The 15705-nt window shown below is 39.6% G+C and overlaps 1 protein-coding gene across 7 annotated transcripts in view; it reads right to left on the bottom strand.

Annotated features, from left to right (window-relative positions):
* PRPF40A (pre-mRNA processing factor 40 homolog A) overlaps positions 1 to 15705 on the bottom strand; it is a 50001-nt gene that overhangs the window by 31936 nt on the left and 2360 nt on the right. For 6 of the 7 annotated variants that reach the window (XM_034785968.1, XM_034785963.1, XM_034785964.1 and 3 more), the window contains exons 2-5: positions 14632 to 14769; positions 10943 to 11023; positions 7616 to 7646; positions 2237 to 2259 (exon numbers count right to left, since the gene is read on the bottom strand). In XM_034785968.1, the coding sequence (XP_034641859.1) occupies positions 2237 to 2259; positions 7616 to 7646; positions 10943 to 11023; positions 14632 to 14769 (273 nt within the window). Of the gene's footprint in view, positions 1 to 2236; positions 2260 to 7615; positions 7647 to 10942; positions 11024 to 12242; positions 12450 to 14631; positions 14770 to 15705 lie in introns of those variants that run through there. The other variant, XM_034785967.1, reaches the window with a different exon arrangement.

Genomic DNA, 15705 nt, shown 5'->3' on the forward strand with positions numbered 1-15705 from the left:
GGGGGGGGGGGGGGGGGGGGGGGGGGGGGGGGGGGGGGGGGGGGGGGGGGCCTGCGGTACTGCTACTCTTACTTCTGTACTGCTGCTGGCAGCGGGGTACTGCCTTCACAGCTGGGTACCCGACCAACAGCCACCGTTCTCCAGTTGCCCAGTTTTGAAGGTAGTGCCAGAAGTAAGGGTGTCAATACCACAATCTCACTAACATAACCTTGTGACCCTCCCACCCACCCCCGGCAAATCCCTTTTGGGTAAGGACGCCCAATTTGAGAAATGCTGGTCTCCCCCTGTGAAATCTGTATAGTATAGTATAAAAGCACACAAAAGAGCAGATTTCACTGGGGGAGACCAGATTTCACGGACCGTGATGCATTTTTCCATGGCCGTGAATTTGGTAGGGCTCTATCCATGAGGTATCAGACTTCCCACCCTCCACCCCAATATTTGCTTGTATTAAGTTGTTGTACTGTGTGGTAACTTCTCCTGAACATGGGAACAGGAACTACTTAAAATGTCAACAAAAACATAGGGTCCAAATACCATCTGAAGATTTTGCAATGGAGCAGAAATAGTATCAGAGACACAAATATTAACATTTTTTTTATTAGACTATTGAAAAAAAAAACAGTTTAATTCAATAATAGCAAAATAGATTGTTATGAGTTAGTTGACCCTCACACTTTAAGATCAAAGAGACAGTTAGGACTAGAAACACTGATGGACTGGTACACGGGCCTTCCAGATTAGTAGACTCTGACCACTCATTAGAAAAACATTTTCTAACCCTTATGACAAACCATTATAATAATTGGCACTAACGAAGATCCTTGTTGGTAATCTCAGCTGAGTTACCAAGGATTGAATATAGTCATGAAACCTGAAGTGCTCTCTTGTTCTGAATATGTTTATGACAGGGCACTGTGACGACTACATTGTGCTATACTGTTCTGTTGATACAGACCACACACTTCAGAGCTAATACCAAAGTTTTATGAACACTAAACAGACATGAAAATTTCTCCGTTTTAAATTTAACTAAATCAATAGGAAATTTGGGGATTTAAAAATAAGGAGTAATTTCCAGCCTTCACCAGCACAAAAATACTACACTACACTAAGGAACTGGGTGCCTGTTTTAAGGTTCCATATCTCAAAATGCTACTCTGCTTTGCAAAAGCATAACTGGCTAAGGTTGAGTCTGTATTTCAGTCCTCAAAATTCACAAGATACCAGAGCTTAAAAATCATTACAATTTTCCAAGACCTAAAAATATTACATTATTTTTATCGCTATCTTATTTTCCTTTGTTTTCGATATATTTTAATGATTGCTGTCTTGAGAACTAGAAAAACACTCTCCTAAAAGTCCAAGAGAAATTAATAAAACTGGGACTTTTCAGCTTGGAAAAGAGACGACTAAGGGGGGATATGATTGAGGTCTATAAAATCATGACTTGTGTGGAGAAAGTAAATAAGGAAGTGTTCTTTACTCCTTCTCATAACACAAGAACTAAGGGTCACCAAATGAAATTAACAGGCAGCGGGTTTATAAAAAGAACAAAAGGAAGTATTTTTCATGCAACACACAGTCAACCTGTGGAACTCTTTGCCAGAGGATGTTGTGAAGGCCGACTATAACCGGGTTCAAAAAAGAACTAGATAAGTTAATGGAGGATAGGTCCATCAATGACTATTAGCCAGGATGGGCAGGGATGGTGTCCTTGGCCTCTGTTTGCCAGAAGCTGGGAATGGGCGACAGGGAATGGATCACTTGATGATTACCTGTTCATTCCCTCTAGGGCACCTGGCATTGGCCACTGTCAGAAGACAGGATACTGGGCTAGATGGACCTTTGGTCTGATCCAGTATGACCGTTCTTTTGTTCTAATCAGAAAACTCAATGGGAGCAAAGAGAGCTCAGCACACCTGGTATTCAGGTCTAAATACTGAATGGCAAGAGTATTTGGTTGACAAACTAGTACAAATACTTTGGGGGCAATTCAAGTTTTCAAACACTAGTCAAAGACTGGTAGTCTAATAGAAACAAATATTGATCCCTAAGCATGTAAACTGATTTATGAGTGCATAAGTAACGTGCAAGCTACAGAGTAAAAATAATATGGCAGGGGGTGGGGGGAAGAGGGGTGGAGAATCAAATAAGGTTTTTCTTTTAATGTCCATACATGGATTTATAGTCATTGTACTTCTATTAAGTTTCTGAAGCCTTGGTTTTTACTCACCTGTGTTCCAGGAGGTGTAGTGCCTATTTTAAAAAAACAACACAAAAAATAAAAAACAGAATGAGAAACACTAGTGCTCTAGAAAACACTTCTAAATTATATTTTTCCCTCTCTGGCCTTTTATAACTTAAAAATGACTTACTGTAAATAAAAGATTTGATAAAAACTAAAAGAAAGATGACCTACCCATAACTGCAGTTCAAGAAGATTATCAGGATAGATTAATCCTTGGAATGGGCACCCAGGGGCATCCAACCAGAACTCTTTTGCAAGAATGTCTGTTGGGGCTACACACGTTCTTGCAGCACCAGTTGTTTGGGCTTATAATGAGCCATGACCCACAAACACAATCTACTTTTCATTATGCAGGGCCCAGTTCAGGAACACAACTCTATTCATGGCAGCATTTAAGCATGTGCTTAATTTCCATTTAAGTCACTCGGATACAAGCATGTGCTTAAATGTTTTCTTGAGCCATGTCCTCAGAATTTGAATTAAAGACTCCAAAGAGGGCAGGGAGGGCCAGGAGTCTGAATCCATATCAAAAACAATTACTGTCAAATAGCCTCTCTTTCTCCTTCAAGCATAAGCACCATTGATCTTCACTCTTGAAGACTAAGTAGCAGGAAAAATCCCCAAAATTCCCATACTGTAGTACATGTACCAGAATGCTACGTTAGTTTGTTGGAAATTGTACATGTTCACACAGTTGTCTTCCCCTTTTAAGGCATAGTGGGACCCATGGCCAGCCAAACCCTGTTCCTTGACATAGTACCTTTAAGGAAATAGGTATTCAGGGACCAGCAGATCAGCTGGGAAATGGGGCCAGATGTTAATCAGGTAGCTAGTTTTCATGAATTTTGTTTTTATAAAAGCACATTTTAACCACAAAAGCCATATCTTTATCATCAGTTAACAGAAAAGTGTGACACTAAAGTGACCACATGTGTGGTTTGTGAAACTGAAAAAATAGTTGTTAAATAGTGGCTACTTAAATTAAGACTAATTTTTATAGTGAATTAGTATCAAAAACATTTTTCTCTACAATGAAGCTGATGATCACATCTTTCAAACCCCAAGATTGAAATAAAAAAAGAAAAATAAACAGAATATTGTGAATCTTTGCTCTGCACAAGAATATGCACGATAAATTGTGCAGATACACAGGATCTTTCTTTCATTCCAAATATGAAAACACAAGCAAAATAACTAAAGTAACTGAATCACAGAAAGCAGAAATGAAGAAAAAAAATGTAACATGTATTTTTAAATACACTAAGGATAGGACAAGTAAAGAACTTAAATTGCAGTGAGGGAGATTTAGTTTAGACATTAGGAAAAAATTCCTATCTGTAGGGGCAGTTAAGCACTGGAACAAATTACCTAGGGAGGATGTGGAATCTCCATCATTAGAGGTTTCTAAGACCAGGTTAGACAAACACCCGTTAGACAGGTTCCGACAATACTTCGTCCTGCCTCAGTGCAGGGGACTGGACTAGATGACTTAGCAAAGTCCTTTCCGCTCCTACATTTCTAAGATTCTATGGACAACATCCAAACACTCTTATTGAACAACTGTGGTTATGTTGACACAGGTTGAAATAAAGCACTACATTTTATGAGATTGTCTGTGCAACTAAGTCTCTCTTTTTAAATACTTTTGATTTGTTCAGATAGTATGCAATTGTTGATTTCCTCTCATAGTTGAGAACACCATCAGTATTTTTGGCAAAATTGTTTAATGCTACATCTATCCTCACTGTCATCTGTCATTTGACTATGTCCTTTATAGTTAATGGCAGTGGTGTAGCTGGGAATGAAAATTTGCGTGGGTCATAACTTACGACAAATATCACAGCACCCCTTAGTCCTGAGCCCCGTCTTCTCCAGCTAGCACCATCCAATGAGCTCCTACCATGGCTGTGTGCATGTGTGTGCACAAGAGACAGACAAAGAGACACCCCGTCCAGCTCCCCACACATTCACTCCTCCTCCAGATGGGGTAGAGATGGGGCAGGCCTCAGCTCCCTTACCAGCTGTGACTCTGGGTGCTGGCCAGGGCTGACTAGCACCACACTCAGGAGGTGCTACCACATGACACAGAAAGGAGGTGGTGGCAGCACACAGACCTGTCTCTGCCAGGGCCTCCCTGCTTGCCCTGCAGTGGAGACCAAGAAGCATCCCTTCCTCTCAGTGAGTGACACAGACCAAACTTTGGGAGGGCCTCAGACCTGAGTGCTGGGGCATATACTCAAAGAATGTGAGGCTCACATCCTGGCATATGTGGGGGGAGGCAGACACCCCCAGACTATAGAGCTTGGTGACCTGAAGGCCCATCCATGGGGACACATTCCCAATCCCTGGCCAGCCCTGTGGCCTGGCTTCCCCTGTGCTCACTAGGTCAAACCCTAGCACCAGCCAGCAGCACTGCAGGCTGCCAGTGCTTCCTGTGCCACCAACATAGGCCAGCCAGGTGAAAAATGCTGCAGGCCAGCATGGCCTGCATTTGCCTGGCCAGGCTTTCATCATGCTGTGGGCTGGGCTCTACACTGTTCCATGCTGCCACTTCTGTTGCCCCTCCACATCCTGCCTGCCTTGCTGCACCATCATCTCTCCCTGCTGCTCCAGAGCCAGCCTACCATCCATGCAGCCCCACTTCAGTAGGGCACAGTGGCTACAAGCAGCACCACCCTCACTCCCTGTGCCCAGTCTGCATGCCCAGTGCCAGCATGGATGGCCCCACAGCTGAGGTGCTGCTGGCCCTGCTCTGTAGGGAAAAGGACCCATCAAGCCAATATGAGGACAAGGGCTAGGACAAAAAATTTGGGTGGGCAATGGAGCACCCTTGTCAAGGCCATATTATGCAATATTATATGCCTATGTGTAGTGAAATGTATTAAGCGTGTAATTATGAGGGCGAGTGATTGTGTAATTCCCTGGGGAGAAGCGGGGTAAGCCTGCTTGATTCTCTGCACAGTCCTGTGAAGGAAGGGCTATGAAACCCTTAATCTAGAAGAAGGAATCTGTGGCTCCAAAGTGCAGAAGGAGACTTGTGGGGAAGACAGGGAGAGGGAATGTAGCGAGGCTTGCAGAGTTTCCTGGCTCAGAGGGAACCGGACAGGAACTTGAAGCTTTTGAACAAGAGTGTAATGAGGCTAATGCTACCAAGACTCCCCACCTCTCTATTCTTCCCTTCTTACGTACGCACTCTCCACCAGAGCTCACATGCACTCAAAGCTCTACCATCAGTCTAACCTCATTAGAGCTGGGCAGGGAACAGTTTTCTTACCTCAAAAAATGTTTTATAATTTCAAAAAATGTCCCGTTCTGCATCGGAATAAAACTGAGACCTGTCGAAGTTGACGGTTTTTGAGGTTAGGTTTTTTTTTCTTTCCTTTTTTTTGGAGAGAGGTGGGGCGGGAAGAACTATTCTGGAGTGGATCTGTCTCAATATTGCCTGTTGGAGCTGTTCCACTTTGTATAGAAGAATATTCACTTAAGTAGGGACTGGAAACTCAGTCTCACGGTTCTCAGGTGAGTGCCTTAACAACCACATTATAGTGCAGGGGTTCTCAAACTTCATTGCACCATGACCCTCTTCTGACAACAAAAATTATTACGTGACCCCAGGAGAGGGGACCGAAGCCTGAGCCCAGCTGCCCCGGGTGGCAGGGCCAAAGCCCAAGCCCCACCATCCCAGGTGGGGAGGGGGGCCAAAGCCCAAGGGCTTCAGCCCCAGGCAGGGGGCCTGTAACCTGAGTCCCGCCACCTAGGGTTGAAGCCCTTGGGCTTGGGTCCTGGGCGATGGGGCTCGGGCTCTGACTTTGGCCTCAGCCCTAACAAGTCTGAGCCAGTCCTGGCGACCTCATTAAAACAGGGTAGCGACCCACTTTCTCACAGTTTGAGAACCACAGCTATAGTGGGTCCATCCCCCCAATATTCCATCCTGGTCCTGAGAAACCTTCCCAGTGAAAGTTTTATTGAAACTTATAAGTTCTTGCAGAAAAGTGAAAGAACTTTGACAAAGGAGCACTTTCTGATTAAATAGATTTATTGAAGAATTCTCAACTAATTCTAAACCTCACATTCTCCAAGGTTCCAGTGGGACTCCTTCAGTCAAACTCCCTTCTTTTCTAATTTCCCCCAGGCAGATCTCCACCAGACTCATTCAAATTTTATTTTACTGTGAGTCCATAAATATTTAAATTAAGCCTATTAAGATCTAAAATAAATGTGCCCGAAGAAGAAATTTGCATCTGGCACTTCCAACATAATTTCTTTTAAGAACTAATTTTTGTACATGAACTAATAATGTTTGGGAATGGCTGACGCATACACTATTTTAGACCTGGTGGAATGAACCTCAATACCTTCAAGCACTGAAACTTCTGCAAGATCACAGACCTGCATGCGTTCTTCAATCCATTTAGACAACCTCTAAGCAGAAATAATCTCTCTGGATTTATCAGAAATTACAAATGGACCAGAAGATTCAGAGAGACCATAATTCTATCCAAGTATTAAATAAGGGCCTCTTAACACCTAAGCTATGCTATTTATCTTCTCCCAGTACTGAGTGCAGATCTAGGGAAAACACGGGTAATTTAATAGCATGAGTTCCACCAGAACTAAACACCATCTTAGTGAAGACACAGGTTATCCTTATGGCTCTCAGACTCTTTATAATGACGTTCTAGACACTGGCAATCCAATCTTCAAGGAATAGCTTACACAAATATCTTTGCTCTAGATAATCCACTGGCGATTCCATCAGTTTCAGGAGCACTAAGTTCAACTCAGCTCCCAAGAAGGTGCTATTCATGCATGGTTGGAAAGAATCTTTTTTACTGGAGAACGTACACCAAATTAGATATGGGACAACCAGAAGAATATGGGAAGGAGGTAGGAGTTCCTGAAATACCCTCTTGGTCTGAATGTTTGGTATTGCAGGAGAATACAGATGACCTGGGCATCTCAAGAGTAGAGATCCATAATGACAGACAATACTTGAAGGAGAAAAAATAAAATAAAATAAATCCAGAACAGGATACGAGTCTCAAGTTTGTATTTCTGAAGTGTGTAAAATAATTAATTAAAAATATTAAAATGTTAAAGAAAACTAACAAGACTCAAAACAAGGTTTTAAGGCATATAAAAATTAGGCTTTTGTTTTCTTTCCATGAAAGTTTTTTCATTTCTGAAAAAGACATTAGGAAAGGTAAAGCATCACTATAAACTAAACTTAATAAAGAGTTTATATAAATAAAAGGGAAAGTGGATAAAGGTTCATTTACATTGTTGTAAACTTAAGCTTCATTTTTTGAGATTTAACCAAGTCTATTAAAAGGTTTTAAAAATTTAATGATTGTATATACATACCTACTTGTGTGTCCATACTGTTTACTCCTGGCTGTAGAAACAACCAACATGTTATTTTAAAACACTAACAATATATTAAATATGTTACTAAATATCGTAATAATCAATTCAAAGAAGCAACTTGTTCAAGTTTTTCCAGCAGCAAAATACTTCATTGGCTTAAATGTGGGTCTCCATCTCCCCCCCCCCCCCAAATACAACAATAATCATGGGAATTCCAGCTCTATCAGAAAGTAATTTAGGATAACAAGCTACTTTTCTGAAAGAGCCATATATTCACCAATTAATTTCAATGAAACTCTTGCCAACCTCACAAACAACAGTCCTTCAGCATGCAAATAGAACACTCATCCAGAATATACAGTAAAAATGATCAGCTAATTCCAATGCTGAAATAACACACGAGGGTGTGTTTATGACTGATACCACCACCTGTGTAATACTTTAAACCTTCATTGATTCAAACAGCAATAGATCAGCTTTCACCGATTGAGAAGAGATGGGTACATGTCTGAATAAACTTGGTACATGTCTGAATAAACATTTGGGTACATGTCTGAATAAACATTTTCAGATTTAGGTCAATAAGGACATACTGCAACATCACCACTATGCTTAGCGCGATCACTTAATTTATCCCACACAATTTTTTTGTCAACTTAGTACTAATAGAAAAATGGATTTAACAGTTGATTCACTAAATCTACCATTGATTATTATTTCTATTAATTATTATACTCCAACAGCTGAGTCCGTTATACTTTTACTAGATTGTCATGGGTACCCAGAGCCTTGATTGGCACTCTCTTACACAATTAGTGCAAATCTCAAATACAAAGGGGGAAGGAGAGGATTAAAAGGATTTAAGAATTTCTTGACTTCTATCTTTTATGTAAAGCTTTAACAGATACACAAGTTTACCATTTACTGGACTCAATCCTTCAGTTACTTGATTTTTTTCAGGCAGTCTGCACAAGAGATAACTGAACATCTAAATAATACAGATTAGCAAGGTAGATCCAATAAAAACACCTATACTGGTGCAATCAAGTTCAAGGTTACCCAAATGCTCACTCTGAGGATAAATGATCTTGCTTAATGCACTGGGGAAAAATTTCACAAGTACCTAAGTGACATAAAGCAAAAGCCCCTTTTACTATCAATGTGACTCAGGCCCCATGTAACTTAGGCACCTTTGAAAATTGTACCAACTGTATATACACCTCTACCCCGATACAACGCTGTCCTCGGGAGCCAAAAGAAAATCTTACCGCGTTATAGGTGAAACCACGTTATATCGAACTTGCTTTGATTTGCCCGAGTGCGCAGCCCCCGCCCCCCCGGAGCACTGCTTTTCCACGTTATATCCGAATTTGTGTTATATTGGGTCGCGTTACATCGGGGTAGAGGTGTATATTAAACAACACTATCTAAAGCTCTATTTAATTTGCTGCCCAGGTAGAGTAAGCACTCTAAGGATATCCCAACATAGACTGATTTTTTCATGCTTTGAAAATTTAAAACTAATGATAATTACCAATAAACTGCTTGATAATATGGGAGAGAGTACTCAAGTGATTTCCAGACTACATTCAAGCTCAATTTATCTATACTAGGAAAAAGACTTCCAGCTGTAATTTTTTTATCCAATCAAACTGCCAACACCAGCTGATCTAAAGTGATGCTATGTTGCTATGATGCTGTTTTTTATTTTTCTGAGTAAAACTTTTCACTACCTCATTTCTTCTGAATAGTGACTATAGGTGCCCAAAAAGTGATGGCCTCAATTGGTAACAATTAGTTATATAGAAATAAAAGCTCTTGCTGTACTGCACCTCATGATAATGATTGTTGTTGTAAGACACTGTATAAAGACATGTATATAGATGTTTTGCAAAAATACCTGCATACAGCACAGACTCTAAGTGCACTGAAGTCAACAAAAAGAAACACATTGGCTTCGGTGAACTTTAAATCAGGCTTTATATTTAGATAAGGCACACTACAGAGAATGGATTTTATAAAGAGTTATGACGCTTACGGAAAGCATGACAGCTACAAAGCAGATCATATTAGAGAGTCAGTTTAAGGCCAGGCAGGCCCACCAGATCATCTAGTCTGACTGCCTGTGTATTACAGGCCACTAAACACCACCCATCCACCCCATTGCTAAGCCCAACAACCAGAATTAGGATAAAATATTACTACTCTCAGGAGACTAAACTATTGTGGGCAATAGGCAGACAACGGGAGAGACCAGAATGAATCAATGCCCCTCTAAACCCCTGCTACTGCAGCAAAATGATTTAGTACAACATACCCAGATAACCCTAGTAAGTGACTGCTTGCTTGAGAGAAAAGCAAAACACCCACTGCCTGCCAAAATGACCTAGGGAAAAATTCCCTCCTGTCCCAAATATGGTAATGCATGTAAGCAAGACCCAGCTGTCAATCACCTGAGGAAAAAATTCTCATTACCACCATATAGCATGAAAAGGAAATAGTTATCTTAATTAAAACAGAGAATATTGTAGTGTTTAGATTCTGAAATAACATATCCTTAAAAATATCCTTAAACACCATATCATTTGATGTTGTATTTAACTGATATTTTATTATTCCTGATCATTTTGTAGTACGAAAGTATTTGTCAGAGCTCCAAAAACCAACTGAAATCATATTTTCATATATTTAAAATTGGATTGAATTTTAGCATACCAGATCTCTCTTTTTAACCTCTTTTGACCACAGTGCTTTTTAATTTTTTTTCCTGAGATCTTTGAAATTTCTCCAAAGTTTATAATGGGCAATCCATCTTAGAAATCCATAATCAACTTAATATGAAAGAAATCAATGAGATTTCTGTCATTGGCATCTTTTACGAGATTTAATGAATTAAAATTGTTTCACTATTTTGCTGTGTATTATTAATGTGGAAATCATGATGAGTACCAAACACCTTAATTTTTTTTTAAAAAGTTACAATAGATGTACAAAGAGAAAGTGCTTGGAGTTATAAAAAAATCAATAGTTACATGCAATATTGAAATCTGGGTAGAGAGAGAATATTTTGCATGTTAAGGAAGTAATTAGATTAAATACAGATCACTCCTCCATTACGGTGCAAGTGGCTGCTTTTGTGTGTCTTCTGAAGCTTTATTCAAATACTGACCTCTTCTTCATGGAATTTTATACACAAAGGAGGACATTTTTATCATCATTTTATACAAGTTCAAAAGCTTGACTAGACTTTATGAAATGCTGGTAATAGTGTTTACATAAGGTAAGGTAGTTTAAAAAGTGAAAAAGACAGGTTTTAAAGATTACCGGTACAGTAGGCTGCATATGCGCTTGGGACATATGAGACATCATCATTCCAGGCATCATTGACTGCATCATTCCAGGCATCTACAATTAAAATGTTATTTTAGAGTGTACTTGAGAAAATATATAGCACCAAGTATGAACTTTTTATGATAGTGTACCAGTCTCTAACTACTTATTCTATTTGATAAACAAGTTTAATAATCCCCCAAGACACAAGAAAGTGTAATAGAAGTTTGTACAAGTCTACATAAAACTAGCAACAATATTAAGTTTGGAAATAGCTAGATTTTCCACAAATCCACTCCAACAGACTCCCCAATTTAAAGGGAAGATGAGCATACATTTCAACCTAGCTCTGAAATATTAGAAGAAAGCTAAGACATTTATTGTAGACAGCACTATTTGGATTACATGAGAATCAATAACAAATGACAAGATGAGTAATCTATTTATAATGCTGTGCCCTGTCGTAACAGGAATCCTAGGCTAGAACAGGGAACATAGAAGGAAAGATTTCTCAGAAAATCTGGGAGCCATCAAACAACAAAATTAGTTAAGTATCACAAATGCTAATTCAGACTCTAATATTGGTCCCTTCTGTGATCTTCCACACCTCTCTTAACTTTGATGCCTTCTTTCCCTTGTCGGCTAGCAGGAGTAATACTTGAGGTAACTGCCTCACAGTAGTGTTCTAAGAATTAATATTTGCCAAGATCTTTCAAGATGAATAGTGCTATTAAAGAGTTAAGTAGCAAGAGCGAAGAGTTCTCAACCAGTTCTTGAATGGTTATAAACATCTAAAAAACATGTAACATGAATGCAAACCATGTAAGCTACTTTTAAACCACGCTACTTCCCTTAAAACAATTTGAACATGGTAATGTGGACTGGCTATTACAATTTTTTAAAATTTGAGTCCAGATCTATGTACTGTCTGATGAAATAAAGACCCAGCTTTTTACTTTGAGAAGCTAATTTTTGTCTGGGAGTATATGCTTAGACTATTTTGAAGAGGCAGTAACCACAGCAAATTTATATAGATAAGTTACTTACCAACTGATGAACTATAAAGCGGTTTAAAAATTTTCTTAAAAGGATTTCCTTCATATTTAGCACTTTTCCCAGTTTTCCACTAGTTCTCACTATTAAGAACTGATAAGCCATAAATAAATGTGGCAAAGAGCACAAATAGTAGTGCTATGCTAATCTGATCATATTCAGCTGATGAAATTTTGGTCACTCAGTCCCCAAAGAGGCCTTGGGAAGTCAACCCCTTTATGTTTCAGTCATCCCCCATTACCTTTATAGACTTTGGCAGGCTGGCCAAGTGACCCCATCCCCCTGTATCTTCAGGGAGCATCAGATTACCACTCCCCTCATCTTGCATCTTGTGTGGAGAGAGGGATATTTGGTAGGGCTACTGCTCCACCCTCAATCCACAAGGTTTTCTTGGGAGGGTGAGGAAGAAAGGAAAAGTTGGAAGGCGGCCCTCCTATTCCTCGTCATCCTGTAGAAGCAGGAGAAGAAAGCACTCTTGCCCCACTGCTACTTCCAACTAAGTGGGATCCAAACATGTGAAGTTTCCTAGAAGCCCTTGCACAAGTACTTACAGGAATCTCAAGCATTCCTTATTGCTCTGAACTCTCTCTCTGTAGCTAGAAAAACCGTAGTTTTTTGAGATAATACTGCAGTTATTCTCAGGCCCAAAGCCTTTGCAGATTTAAGGTTGCAAAAAAGACCCAATTATTTTCACCCCCGGGAGATTTTCTTGTGAATTAAGTAGGGCAGCAGTCCTAGAGTGGCACTCAAAGACACAAAGAGTAGCACCAGCCTTGTCCCAACAAGGCACCTGAGAATCAAGGTTACAACCTCCAGACTGTCCCCTCCCAAAATGCTTCAGAGATCAGCAGAACCACCTGTATTTGCTAGGGGAATGGTCCTAGCATCCAAGGAGATGGGCCAATAGACTGACATTTTTCAGTCTAGTAGATTTAGAGTCAGAATACCAGCCTACTGGCCCATTCTTATTGGCCATATAGTCATTAAACCTCTAACCTCCCCTCATTTACTTTCCCTTCCCCCTATCCTCAAGAGCCTTTTCTTCCACAATGTCTGCCAGAAACTTGCTGTCTAAGTTATCTACTTACTTTTTTCACTTATTATACTATGTGGGAACTGCTCATTACATGGACAGAGGGGGAAAGATGATGGATGAAGGGGACACAAGGGCAATGGGACTCTGGCTGAAAACGTTTGGGTAAGAGACAAGGGAATTGAATAGTGTGTTTATTATTTTTTAAAAAATGCTCATAATTGGTAAGATATGTGCCTATGATCAACCTAATCACTTTGTTTTCACATTGCATCACCCCACCTCCATCTGCCTTTGTCTTTTTAAACTGCATTACCCTTTGCAGCAGGTATGTATCCAATGTAACAGATTGTCATACTGTATACTACAGCATGAAAAATGTATCAGACACCTTTCAGGCCTACATCTACTAATAGTGTAGGTGAGCCACCCTCCAGGCATTAAGATTCAGGGGTTGCCCCAATACTCTGGGAAGGGGGGTGATGAAATTCCTACCATGGCACTGTCCCTGGACCACTCGCAGGAGGCTCCATGTTTCATACCGGCTTCCTTCTAGTAGGCATCTTGTAATTTTGAATCTGCTTTAGCTTCCTCACAATGTTCGCAGGAAGGGTGTCCCCTCACCTTTCCACCCCTCGGTCTTGTCAATTTGACTCTGCTTTTGTTTAGGAAAGCCAGGATCACCAGAAGCAACACTAGAGATTTCTGCATATTCAGGAAGGGAACTGCTCCATTTCAAATTCAGAACTTACTTAATAAGGGACAGGACCTTTCATTGTTAAAAATAGAAAGCTTACAATATATACAAATGTATAGGCACCTTTACTTGCCAACAATATTTTATACTTGCCACTGAGTGTCCAAGTCTATTTTTCAAGACATGCATCATGTTGACAACAGGGCAAAAATAACAGTATGTTACAGAAGTGTAGAATAGCACCAACGAATTTTACATTTCTTCCCTCCATCTCCTGTAATTTTCTTCTATCCGTTGTTATAAGACTTTCTTAGCACAGAGTCAAAGAAACAAATTTTCCAGCTTCAACATTATCACACTACAGTCTCTTGCTAGAATTAAAGGGGAGTTTTTTGTTTGTTTTCAGGATTTTTGGTTTTTAGAACTGCACACTGCTAGATGCAACTTATCTGAAAGACTAACAGAATACTGTCTAACCTAACAATAACAAAAGTTATGAATTCAAGTACCGGATCTTTTCATTTTAAATTTTGAAATCACAAGACATTTCATTATTTTTGTTACAAATGTACTTACTGCATTACCAATGGATGGTGCTATAGAAACACTACATTTTAATGACTATTAATATTATTTCAGAGTAGCAGCCGTGTTAATCTGTATCCGCAAAAAGAACAGGAGTACTTGTGGCACCTTAGAGACTAATAAATTTATTAGAGCATAAGCTTTCGTGGGCTACTGCCTAATAAATTTGTTAGTCTCTAAGGTGCCACAAGTACTCTTATTAATATTATTATCTCCAAGCAACTCTGGGAGACTTACCTGTCTTTAGGATTCTCTCAGATCATTGTTGGGGGGGGGGGGGGGAGGTGGGTGGACAACACAGATAAGCTGCCTTACCTGCCCCATTGGTGGTCCTCCCATTGGAGGCATCATCTGAGGCATCATTCCATGTGGAACTGGTGGCATATTCGGTGGTCTCTGGCCCATTGGGTGCATTCCCATAGGTGGATAATGCGGCATGCCTGGGTGCCCCATCTGAAAAACAATGTTAATAAATGAAGATATTAACATCAAAGCACAAACTGTAGAAATGTAATAACAAAGAATAGGTGCATGATAAACATGCCATTACAGAAGGAATTTGGTCATCTATCTTATCTTCTGATGGATGAAGGAAAATGAAGGATGAAGGACCTTTCAAGGTCCCTTCCAGTTCTAGGAGACAGGATATCTCCATTATTTATTTATTTAAAATACAGAGAAAATTAACTACATCAAAATGCTTGAATGTTCATGACATAACTCTAAAACAGACAAGAGTCTAGAAGAGTGGACAACTAAAGATTGTCAGAAATTGTTAATATAAATGAAGTTAGCGAACGTATTTAAAAATTCCAGTAGAATACAGAGAAAAAACTTGGAAAACTCCCTCAATGCGTAAATATTACACAAAGGCCCAATACACCTACAGATGCAAACATTTTCATATGCCATTCCATCTGACTACATTAATGGAAGTATACACAGGCAGGGAAAAAAGAAACAGATCTTTTCCTTTCTACATTTATGTTTACTGTCATGTCAATGCTGCTGCTTGTAGATTAGTTCCAGTAAATTTTCTCTATATCTTTTTTACAAAAATCTGTATCATACATTAAACTTTTTATGGCCAAAAATACTTTTCTTCTTAAAATAAATAATAGTTCTAAAGGAAGATTAGCTCTACTAAAAATTAGTGAAAATGTAACCTACTGCTGAACCTATACTTAGCAAGGTAATACCACTACTGGCACTAGGAGACCCAGGGTTAGGAGAGAATTGTGATCTACAAGAATGTGAAAAAGTATGGAAGTTGGCTTTGTACAGGGCACTTTCCTCCATACTGATTTATCCATCCAATTATTAGCATGTTCATCAAAAGATGTCAAAGTAACAAGTAAACAACGGATAAACTCAAAACCTTAAAAGAAA

Source organism: Trachemys scripta, chromosome 11 (genome assembly GCF_013100865.1).
Source record: "Trachemys scripta elegans isolate TJP31775 chromosome 11, CAS_Tse_1.0, whole genome shotgun sequence".
Lineage (NCBI taxonomy): Eukaryota > Metazoa > Chordata > Testudines > Emydidae > Trachemys > Trachemys scripta.